The sequence below is a fragment of the Parasteatoda tepidariorum genome, chromosome 9, assembly GCF_982258835.1.
Source record: "Parasteatoda tepidariorum strain Cologne lab strain chromosome 9, Ptep-v5.0, whole genome shotgun sequence".
Classification (NCBI taxonomy): Eukaryota; Metazoa; Arthropoda; class Arachnida; order Araneae; family Theridiidae; genus Parasteatoda; species Parasteatoda tepidariorum.
The window spans coordinates 41,215,587-41,228,365 of record NC_141763.1 but is presented as its reverse complement, the minus strand read 5'-3'; the positions used below and the strand labels follow the sequence as shown (position 1 = coordinate 41,228,365).

Below are 12,779 nucleotides of genomic sequence, written 5' to 3'. Positions count from 1 at the left end.
TCGACAGGGTTGTTTCGTCGACATATTTTCTCTTTAAAAAAAAGATCGATATAGTAAAAAAACAAACTAAGTTGTATGAGTGGCTATTACGAAGGTTGGCGAGCGAAGTGAGCAAGGGGCTGAACTTCCTAGTATTATAAAAATCTAGGAAAAAAATGCATGTGGGGAAAAATAAAATGAAAATCCAACTTGGAAAACATATTGGGAAATAATGTTGATGAAATTTTTTGTTCTAATCCTCTTCCTCATGTCTTTGTCAACTATGCTGCTGAAGAGGGAAGTTTCTGACAATTCTTATAAAATTTAAATGAAATATTATTTGAAACAAAAATCTTGTTCTCGCATTTCCAGTTTATTTTATTTCTTATTTAATTAATTAATTATAACGTTTTGGCGTTTGATAGTTTAATATGTATTTTATCCTATATGTTCCCTAAACATTTATAAGTTCTTTTACCTTATAAAATAAACTTCGTTAATGTAAAAAAAAAATAAAAAAAACTTACAATGACTCCACATTCTCGGTATGCGATGCAATCGAAATGATATAAAAAATGGTTCTAAATCAGAGGAGGGGAGGAAACCTGTCTAATTGGTTTTTATGATCTAAAACATTTGGGGGAAAACGCAATTTATTACGATATAACAAATAAATTGAATTTTGAGTTTATAATTGAGGAGAGTTATCCATATGCATCTGATTTTATTCTCATTTAATTCCGCAAATTTTATTAATTAAATTTATTTAAATTAATAAAATTTGCGGTGAGAGTATATATTTTAAAGGCGAGCAATAAGTCCTTTAGAAAGTGTAATCGGAAATGGAAATGTTTTTAAATATCATGTTTGATATGTGTTCTGAAAAAGAAATGTGAATTTTTGTTACCAAAACGAAAAAAGTGGAATTTTGAATGTTGATAGTGACAGCCGAGATTCTCGCAGAATATCATATTTGTCATGTCAACAATAAAAGAGAAACGAAGTTTCTGAATAAATGAGTTTATTTAAAAACATTAGTAATAAAGAATGTCACAAACAGAGTGACGAAAAGAAAGAATACAAAATGATCTGCTTCAACAGAAGCTTAAATACAGATAGCAGGTGACGTCATGATCCACGCAAGAACGACCAACAGCAGATGAAAATAAACTGGCCGATCCCCGCAGACCATGACGTCACCGACGCAAGTTGAATGCATGAGATCGACGACGGAAAATCGAACCTCATACCTTTTAACTTCTATTATTTGTCTAACATGCGGCCCCCTCTCATGCCTTCAACTTTTACAAAAAAACACACATATACAGTTTATCAAAATCCTCAATAAACTAAAGAAATATTTAATTTCCTTAAACTAATACTTAAGCTGTTTCAGTCCTGAAACCACCCAAAAGATTAAACTTTCACAAATACTTTTGAACAGAAATTTTCCACTTCTAACTTGGTTAAAGGTTTTGTAAAAATGTCCGCTAAGTTAAATTTACTCCTAACGTGCTTAACAGCAAAAAATTTATCATAAATTAAATTTCTTAAAAAATGATACCTTACGTCGATGTGTTTCGTTCGACTATTTTCAATAGGTGAATGAGAAAAATCAATTGCCGATTGATTGTCACTAAATATAATACAATCACTTAAATTTATGTCCTCTAAATTTAATTCTCTACACTCATCTATTATTCGCTTAATCCATATTACCTCTTTGGCAGCGTCAGTTAAAGTCACATATTCTGATTCCATTGTAGATAGACTCACACATTTTTGTTTGAAAGTTTTCCAGAATATCGGAGTTTTATCTAAAAACAATATTATACCACCTACTGATATTCTGTCATCCCTGTTAGCAGCGAAATCTGAGTCACAGTAACAATTAACTTTTAATTCTTCAATATTTGATAATTTTAAGAAATAATCTTGAGTATTTTGAACATAACCTAATAATCTTAATAAAGTATTCCAGTGTTTTAAACCTGGGTTTTCTTGAAATTGTGATAATATATTTACCGCATAGGATATATCCGGTCTTGTGCGATTAGCTATATAAGCCAAACAACCCAAAAGGCTTCGAAACGGCAATTTCGCCATTTCATCCAACTCGTTTTTAGAAGATGGACAGTCAGCTTTTGATAATAAGTTACCCTTAGTAATCGGCAACGATGACAAAGGAAATTTAAAGCTAGAAAACATTTTACAAACTTTTTGGATGTAACTCTTTTGATGTATTAACATCTCACCATCTTTTTGAACAAATTCAACACCTAACAACTTACGAGTATTACCCAAAATTTTTAAATCAAAATTATCACCTAAAAGTTTAATAACACTGTCTACTTCATTTTTTGTTTTAGCAAAAATAATTATATCATCTACATAAATTATAAGAATTTCATTTTTATATACATATGTACAATTACACCACTTCAATCTTACAAACTTTAAATTTTCAAGTGTATTATCCAGTTCAAAAAACCACTCTCGACCACTTTGCTTGAGTCCATAAATAGCTTTCTTTAAATGACAGACGTGGTCTTGCTTATTTAAATGAACAAAACCTTGAGGTTGATACATAAATACATCCTCATTCAAATTTGCGTAAAGGTAAGCACACTTTATATCTAATTGGGAATGATACCATCCTAGCATACAAACTAATATTGTGAAAAACATTCTTACAAGAACAAAATTAACCACAGGACTAAATACTTCATCATAACTTTCACCTCTTATTTGTTTATATCCCTGTGCAACTAAACGTGCTTTGTACCTTACAATTTCCCCCTTTTCATTTACTTTAGTTGTATAAACCCAACGGCTTCCCAAAATTCTTTTATTTTTAGGAGGTGGTACCAAATCCCAAACTTTTCTTTCTTTCATAGTAGTAATCTCGTCAGACATAGCTAATTCCCAATTTTTAACTTGAGGAGATTTTAAACAGTCTTTATAATTTTTAGGAATTTTTATTTCAATATGATTTGCTTCATGTTTTATATTATGATTAACCTGAAAATTTGAAACTTTACCCGAAAAAGCATTTTTCCCACTGAAATTAAATAAATCCCTATCATACTTAATATTATTGCTGTTGCAATAATTTTCTACATCATTATAGGATCTTAATCTCATATTTACTCCTTCAATGTTATAATAAATATCAGTTCGACTATTATCTGGACGGGGTACAGCTTTTCTAATCCATGAAATGTTTTTACACGGAATTAAATCGGGTTTTAAGCTTGAATTACCTAAGTCTTCATCTGAAGAACTTCCGCCCAAATCGGGACGTTCCGGTATAAAACTAGCAAAATTGCGTTTAATGAATTTGGTGCCCAGTACAGCTTCCACACCAATTACACTTTCGTCAAAACGAACATTTATTGTTTCTACAAGTTTCCTTTCGTTTTTAATCCAAATTCTATAACCCTTCGTATGCATTGCATATCCTAACATAATCCCTTCTTTAGCTCTCATTTGAAGTTTATTACGCAACTGTTTTGGTTGACCCACAAATGCTAAACAACCAAATGTTTTCAAATGAGTGACTGATGGTTTTCTTCCACTATACAATTCAAAGGGAGTTTTAATTTGGTTTTTATGACAAATTCTATTAAAAGTGTAAGTAAAACATAGTAAAGCTTCAGCCCAAAAAGCATCTCCTAATTTACTAGATTTTAACATTGCTTTTACATTATCTAAGGCGGTTAAATTATAGCGTTCACTAACACCGTTTTGCTCTGGCGTATAAGCGTTAGTACGCTCAGCTCTTATACCTTCATTTTCAAGAAAATCACTAAATTCTTTATGGCAAAATTCCATACCATTATCTGTTCTAACATTTACAATTTTACAGTTTAAAAATCTTTCTGTTCGCTTTTGAAATCTTATGAAACAATCAAAAACATCAGATTTCCTTTTAATGGGAAAAGTAGTAACTTTTCTCGAAAAATCGTCCGTGATAGAAAGAAAGTACTGACTTCCACCATGTGAAATGACGGGCATTGGACCACATACGTCCATATGTAAAAGTTCCAAAGGTTTCTTAGACCTTATACTTAAAATTGGTTTAAACGAAATTCTTTTAGATTTAGCTAGTTTACATTCTATACAATTATTATCTGAAAAATTGAGATTAGGTAATCCTTTCACACTAGAATTTTTACTTGTTTGAATTATATAATCACAATTTATGTGGCAGTACCTTAAATGCCAGATGTCTAAATCATTTGTCTGAACAGATACGTTAAACAATTGCTCATTTGAGTCACTAACACTTCTGTCAATAACTAAATCTTTATCAGGCTTAGTATAGGCATTTGGTTTAAAATAATACAAGCCATTAAATCTTTTACAATAGAAAATCTTCTCATTTACCCGATTATACACAGAAATACAATTTTTAACACCCACAAAATAACCTCCAGCTTTCTCTATTACAGAACCAGAAATAAGATTTCTTCTAAGTTTAGGAGAATACATGACATTTTGTAAAGTTACTCTGTGCATTTTACCATTTAACTTATTAAAAAATTGCACCTTTCCAATACCTAAAATTGGGCTCTCAATGTCACCTATGGCTAAAGACATAGAAGCATTTTCTACAGTTTCATATTCAAAGAATAAATCCAAATTATTACAAAAATGTGTTGAAGCGGCAGTGTCAAAAAGCCAACTTTCTTTCTCAATTTCATGACTCACATTGCCTACATTTGCTTCAACAATATAAAGACTATTATCTAAAACATTTGTAGTTACATTACAATAAGAATTATCACTTGCATTTTGTTTAAATTTACTCTTTATATTCTTTGAATTACACCTTAATTTTTGCTTACAATCTGATATTAAATGACCATATTTGTTACAACGATAACAAGGTCCTATCTTAGATTTATCACAACTAGTTTTGGATTTAGACTTAATATTAGCAGATTCTAAATTTTCCTTACTATTAGAAGAACCAGATTTAAACTTATTAGTTATGCTTAACTTTTCATTAAAACTTGAATTAACATTATAAGCAATATCACTAACATTATTTAAATCAAAATTAAGTTGCTTAAGTCTACTCTCCTCCAAAAGTAATTCGTCTAAAATGTTCTTAAATTTAAATTTAGTGTCCTCCCATCTATAAATAATCTGAACTATACCTTGAAAGTCCTTGGGTAAGTATCTAATAAGTTGGAATCCTTGGTATAGGTCGTCAACAGGATGTCCTGCTTCTTTCAATTGAGAAACCAGGTTCTTTAATCTTGCAGCGAATATTCCAACCTCTTCTCCTGGGGTGTATTTCAGGTCGAAGAACTGGTCTAGGAGTTGAATAACTCTCGCTCTCGTAGTCGGCTCAAAATGTTGTTTTAAAATTTCCCAAGCTTCTGCACCATCCATTGTCGCCGAGATCAGACTTCGGTATTCAGGTTCCACACTAAGAAATATTGACGTGTACGCTTTGTCCCGTCTCCAGAGGTATTCTTGACTTTCTTTTCGACTTGCTTCTGAAGGTAGGGCAGGCTCAGTTTTGGAGATAAAACTCCACACTCCTCGGTCCATAAGGATTACTTTCATATTTTCTTTCCACGTACTCCAATTTGACGAATTTAGGAAATCTATATGCAGGTTCGAAGATTCCATGATGAAACAATTATTACTCAAAAGGTTCTTTAAAAGCAAAAGGGTGTATCACTGCTCGTACTATACTAGATACCAAACTTCGTAATCTTTAGCAGTAGCCATCAAATTTGGATGTGCCGACTTCAAATTCCGGTCTAAAATTCTTTAAATAAATTCTTACTGTTAGTTTTGTCAACTGGAGAAAAATTCTTTAGAAGCATCATATTTTCTTAAATGTGGTATTATTTTTCAAATCCACAGCACCTTGAAGTACTCCACAGCAAACTTGTGATTTAAGCTGACGATTCACTTCGCAAATTTGGCGGGCGGGAACGGCCCCCATCTTTAAGATTCTCCATTTGAAGTTGAGAAAGACTCGGCTAAATCCAGGCTAATGCAAAACTAGATATTCAGGACGATAGAACATGAATCCCGGTTATGCCATAAACTTGGCCCATAACCTTGACAGCCGAGATTCTCGCAGAATATCATATTTGTCATGTCAACAATAAAAGAGAAACGAAGTTTCTGAATAAATGAGTTTATTTAAAAACATTAGTAATAAAGAATGTCACAAACAGAGTGACGAAAAGAAAGAATACAAAATGATCTGCTTCAACAGAAGCTTAAATACAGATAGCAGGTGACGTCATGATCCACGCTAGAACGACCAACAGCAGATGAAAATAAACTGGCCGATCCCCGCAGACCATGACGTCACCGACGCAAGTTGAATGCATGAGATCGACGACGGAAAATCGAACCTCATACCTTTTAACTTCTATTATTTGTCTAACAGATAGAACATTTTGTGAAATTTTGCCCTTGTGGTTTTCGCTATGTGTGAAAATTTTCATAATTATTTTTTCTCATTTGTAGTCCACTGAACAAATTTGATATTTTAAATATATATGCATTTTTTATTTTCATATTTCTGCATTTTAGTTTTGAGCCTCCTGGCTTGCTCAGTTGTTGTTGTTGCTGTTAATTTATGTCGCACTAGAGCTGCACAATGGGCTATACGCGACGGTCTGGTAAACATCCCGGAGGATGATCCGAAGACATGCCATCACAATTTTGATCCTCTGCGGAGGGGATGGCACCCCCGCTTCGGTAGCCCGACGACCTACGCGCGAAGTCGAGCACTTTACGGTAGCACAGTTTAACGAGGACCCATACCTCACACCCTCGGTCCCAACGCAGACTGATCCAAGTGGTCACCCATCCGCACACTGACCGCAGTCAGTGATGCTTGACTTCGGTGATCTGCTGGGAACCGTGTCTTAACGATCAGTCCACTGCGGGATTGGCTTGTTCAGGCAGAAAATAATCAAAATTTTGATTGGCGATAAGTCGTGCTAATAGTTGTCAGAAAGCGTTTGAAAATTGTGTTTTCATCCTGTGCAGAAAATCAGTTAAAAATTTATACTATTAAAAAATTTGTCAAATTTTAATTGCAAGATTTTTTTTTCTTTTTCGTAAAGTAAGAGTTATTTATTCTTACGTTTAAATTCCAGGCTTGACTTTTTGTTAATTTTCTTTTAAACAAAATGTGTCTAATTTAAATCCTACAAATAAAAAATGAATTAATTCATCATTTACTTACTACTATTATTATTCCTATTAAATTATACTATTTTTATTTAATTATAATAATAGTATAATTCAAAAATAGTATAATTTGATAATATTAGATTAGACATTTTGTGAAGAGCAAACACTAACACGCTTGCAACATTACGCCCGTGCTTCTAAACATTTTTGGTAAGGTGAGTAGCACTTTAAATATTGTGGGAATCTACAACCGCCTCGGTAAATACCTAAACATCAAGTTCGTGTTCCTATTGTTCTTCGAAATCTTTAATAGTAGTAACGAAACTAAGACTCAGTTCGATTGTTCGAATAAGCATATTCCTGTCCTAATGTTAACGATGCTGAACAAAAAGTTTAAAATTGCAATTAAAGTGAACATTAAGAAATTACTTTTCCATCATAAAAAACCTAAAAAAAAATTTTCTGTTGTTGTTGTTCATTTACGTCGCACTAGAGCTGCACAATGGGCTATTGGCGACGGTCTGGGAAATATCCCTCAGGATGATCCGAAGACATGCCATCACGATTTTAATCCTCGGCAGAGGGGATGGCACCCCCGCTTCAGTAGCCCGACGACCTGCAAGCGAAGTCGAGCACTTTACGGTAGAACAGTTTAACGAGGACCGATATCACACACCCTCGGTCCCTACGCAGACTGATCCAAGTGGTCACCCACCTGCACACTGACCGCAGCCAGTGATGCTTGACTTCGGTGAACTGCTGGGAACCGTGTCTTAACGATCAGTCCACTGCGGGACGAATTTTTTTTTCTACTTATGCAAATATAATAATTAAGTCTATGATTATTTTCATTTCTGTGAGAATTCGACTGAAGTCTATGTTTTTGTTAAAATTTATGTAAAAATGTTCAAAATTTTTACAGCAATAAATTTAGCTTTCCCCTGCTTGAAATAGTGTCTAAATTTTCATTGTAATATATTTTTATTACTTTTAATTCTAAAAATATATTTTATTAATTTGATTTGATATTAAAAACAATTTGATTGTTAACGTCACACTATATTAACTAGTGACCACGGTCCGGATATCATGCTTGGTAATGTTCTGAAGACAATCCTTACCTATCCTGAAAATAAGTGTCGAGCTATTACGATTTAGATATAGAAATGTAGATTTCGATACATCAACCGTTTAAACGCTTCTCAACTACCTATTAATTAATTTAAAAAGCGAACTTCTTTTAGTGCAATTGGAACAATAAACAGCCATAAAGAATTTTACTTTAGTATAAAATTAAATAAGTGCATTTTTCTTATTAATAATAGAAATATTTAGATTAAATCTCTAAAATAGTTTCAGAATTACGCATGACACTATCAACGAAATGACCCTGTCGACGAAGTAACTTGTCGAAGAAATGACCCTGTCGAAGAAATGACTTGTCGACGAAATGACTTGTCGACGAAATGACCCTGTCGACGAAATGACCCTGTTGAGGAAACGACCCTGTCAATGAAAAGACCCTGTCGACGAAATCAATTGCCGAAGATATGACCCTGTCGACGAAATCACTTGTCGACGAAATGACCCTGTCGACGAAATGACTTGTCGACGAAATGACCCTGTCGACGAAATGACTTGTCGACGAAATGACCCTGTAGACGAAATGACCCTGTAGACGAAATGACCCTGTCGATGAAATGACCCTGTCGACGAAATGACCCTGTCGACGAAATGACCCTGTCGACGAAATGACCCTGTCGACGAAATGACTTGTCGACGAAATGACCCTGTCGACGAAATGACCCTGTCGACGAAACAACCCTGTCGAGGAAACGGCCTGTCGACGAAACGGCCTGTCGACGAAATGACCTAGTCGATGAAATGGCCTGTCGATGAAGTGGTGTCGATGAAATGGCCTGTCGATGAAGTGATTGTCGATGAAATGAACCAGACCCCATTTATCATAATAGCCATTAATTACAGTTCTTCAAAACTCTTTCACTTTTAAATTTTCTTTTTCATGCAATAAATATTCCATCTCTGTACCACAAAGTCTGCAAAACCTTTTGTAGGCATTACTAAGATTACTAAATAATAAATAAAACGATAATAATTAAAAGTGCTATTTCCTTAGTTGTAACTCGTTTTTAATTGGACAAACAGCATAAATAACATAAACTGTAAGTCTACTCTAAGTCTTTAGAGTTCCTTCTAAATTTATTTATACTTAAGCAAACTATATTTAATTGTAGTCTAAGTACTTATATTTAAATAATCATTTAATTAATAAACATTATATTTAAATAATCATTTCATTATCACTTCACAGTTGAGTGAGGCTATTATTGATATATATTTTACTGTAATTGAAATATTTACATTTTAAATTCAAGATTTACTAGTATAACTTTTTAAGGCCTTCAAAATTGATTGATTCTGTGAATGAAAATTTATTTATTTATTTATTTTTTTTGCAGTGTTTTCCTTGGAAATATCAAAGCTGCTTTTGATAAAAATCCTGATTTGTCAAATCTTCTAATGGATCAATTTTTCTGTGATGCAATTGATAATTGCCAGGAATCATGGCGCCATGTTGTGGCTACAGCTGTTACTCTGGGAATCCCAACTCCTGCATTTAGCACTGCTTTGGCTTTTTATGATGGATTCCGGTCAGAAGTGTTACCAGCGAACCTCATTCAGGTACGAGCCTATTATTCAGGACTCTCACAACACAGGGAAATCCTGGGATTGTCAGGGAATTTTATTTTAACTCTAAAAAGCAGGGAAAGAAGCAATTTTTCTATAAAAACCTAGAAAATTCCTATATTATGCCTGGAAAATAGCCAGTCTTAGAATTTTCAGTTACAGTAATCAGTTGTTAAGATTCAAGTTAAATAATTTTAACATCTATTAAAATTACTTTATAAAATTCAAATTTTTAGTGAAATTTTTCCTTATTTCCACTCTTGTTCTAAAAGTGAATGGGATCCTTGTTGTTTTGGTTATTGCATTTTATTTTTGATTATCATATAATTTTCAATAATACATAATAGTCTTTGTATGAAATAATGTGGGTACTGCTTTAATTCAACTGGTTAAGGCCCCTTAGTTATTTTTATTCCTTCCATTTTATATCTATATATATGACTCATTTCTCATTTGCTGAAAAGGGTCTTCCAGATCATAATAAAAATTTCATAGACTTAGTACTTTCAAGCTAAATAAATATACAAAAATCCATTTGATTCAGTTATTTGGTATTAATATAAGAAAATTAAGAATTATTCTCTATCCTTAACGAAATACCCCTAAGTTTGTATAGTTAATAAATTATTTATGCAGCATAAAAATAAATTAGATCAACCAAAAAGTATTAATTGTCGATTTACTTTGTGCCAAAAATAAAAAATTTGCTGTTCTGAATCATCCTAAAATCCATGAAAAATTGCTACCCCAGATTCATTAGTAACACCAAACAACATTATTAAAAAAGACTCTTTTATTGAATTTCAATATGCATATTATTTATATTTAGTAAATGGTATTCCTAGATACATGGTTTAGTATAGTTATTTTCTGTAATTCGAATTGTTATTTAACTGCTTATTTGTAATTTCATATTGTGTGTAAAACATATCAACCAGCAAGAAAATAGGAATGAAAATACATTTATTTCCTTGAAAATTGATCTGATAGCCTTTTAAAGAAACTGGCAGCAATGATAAATTTATTTTGCTGCTACAGAAAAAATGATAAATAGTAATATTTAGTAAAGTTCAATGAGAGTTTTATAAATGCCTTATTTTAATAGTGTTCATTTTTTATTTATTTAAAGATACTATATGACAAAATGTGAATTTGAATGATTAATACCTTTTATTATATAGGTAATAATTTATTTATTTGGTGAAAGTTTTACTTGCAATACATTTGTGAAAAATTCATGATAGAGACTGTTAGGTATTTTTCTACATATCCCTTTTTGGCTTCTGTTCCTCTAAATGTATAATTTTTAAAAGCAAACTTATGGTATTCACATTGAATTCTTTATTAAACCCATATATGTTAAAATGACATGGTTATTATTTTACATTAGATTTTTTATAATTTTAGTTTAGCTTTTTATTCAGGTATAAGTATAAAAACAAAAATCTTGTTATATTTCCTTAAAAATATTTGTGATGAAAATAAATTCAAAGCATATAGTAAGTTAACATTAGATATAATAAGCTAAAGTAATATTTTGGTTATCACATTACATAAATTTGATTAAAAAGTATTTTCTATGTGTAGAGGTTAATAATAACTTCTATTTCCCATATTGGATTTTAACATAATTTGAATAAAGAAATAACTGAATAAAAGAAATTCTAACCTTTTTACTTTTTTTTTTGAATTTAAACTCTCTATTCCACATTATAAGTACATTTTTTAATTAGTAAATGTTTTATTCAACTATTATTTCCTTTATTCTTTAAAAGTATAGCTTTAGAATATACAATTGCTTAGGATGTAGTTATAAAATTTGCATTTGACCATTAAAATTAATCAAGTATTTTTTTTGAAGTCAGACATTTCTCAATAGTTTTAAGATAAAATTAAATTTTTAAATTAATGTACTGCAAATAGTAGCTAATATCTTTTAGTATAATTTTAATCAGAAAATATTTTTTTATTGTGTTCATTTATATATTTTTAAATGTCAAATTTTCATGTCTTGTGAATTAAATTGATTTTTATCTCACTTTTTATTTTAATTATCAGGCCCAAAGAGACTATTTTGGTGCACACACATATGAACTTCTCAGTGACCCTGGAAAATTCATTCATACTAATTGGACGGGCCATGGAGGAAATGTTTCATCAACTGCTTACAATGCATAATCAAACTGTGTTTCGCTGATCAAAGTTATATATTTTTATGCTGATTATTTGTTGCAAATTATGATATACATTTGGATAATCTATTTATGCTATTTGCAATTTTGTTATGTAAAATAAATGTTTTATTGTTTGTTTCTTTTGTTCTTTTATTTACTAATACACTCATACATATTTAAATGAGTATGCTGTTGCTACATATTATTCTTATAAATAAGTTTTTATTTTTCGAGAAAAATAAAAAATAGGTGATTTAGAATTGGAATCTTCGTATAGTTTTTTTTTTTTTATTAATAAAATGACAAATAATTTTTACAATGAAAACGAAAATTGAACAGATTCTTTCCACTTTAGATGGTAAACAATTTCTTTAGTATTATTTGCTTTAATTTTATAAATTACATAATTAGAAAAACTGTGGTTTGTTTTGTTATTATATGAGCAGAAACATTGATAAAAGTTAATACTGTTTATAAATGAAATCTTTTATTTTAAAACTGACCAATTTATCATGAGTCAGTATATCAAGTGTTAGGGGACAAGAAAGGTGTGCCACTTATCTGAATAAATAATTAAAAAAGGCCATTTTAATGATGGTTTTTTTAATTCTCCTTGTTACTCTTAAGAATCAATAGTAGGATTAGGTGTCATGGTATATTGGGAATTCTTTCCCCTTATAATCATTCATGAAAAAAATGTGATTTATAATCTTTAAGGAATAAAAACTTGTGTTTTTT

The 12,779-nt window shown here is 31.2% G+C and overlaps 1 protein-coding gene across 6 annotated transcripts in view; it reads left to right on the top strand.

Annotated features, from left to right (window-relative positions):
* Positions 1-12,180, top strand: part of Pgd (phosphogluconate dehydrogenase) — a 47,321-nt gene extending 35,141 nt beyond the window's left edge. For all 6 annotated transcript variants that reach the window (XM_043049223.3, XM_043049224.3, XM_043049225.3 and 3 more), the window contains 2 exons: positions 9,639-9,861; positions 11,926-12,180. In XM_043049223.3, coding sequence (XP_042905157.1) covers positions 9,639-9,861; positions 11,926-12,045 — 343 coding nt within the window. In that variant the 3' untranslated portion in view covers positions 12,046-12,180. The remainder of the gene's footprint in view (positions 1-9,638; positions 9,862-11,925) is intronic.
* Positions 12,181-12,779: the final 599 nt, after the last annotated feature.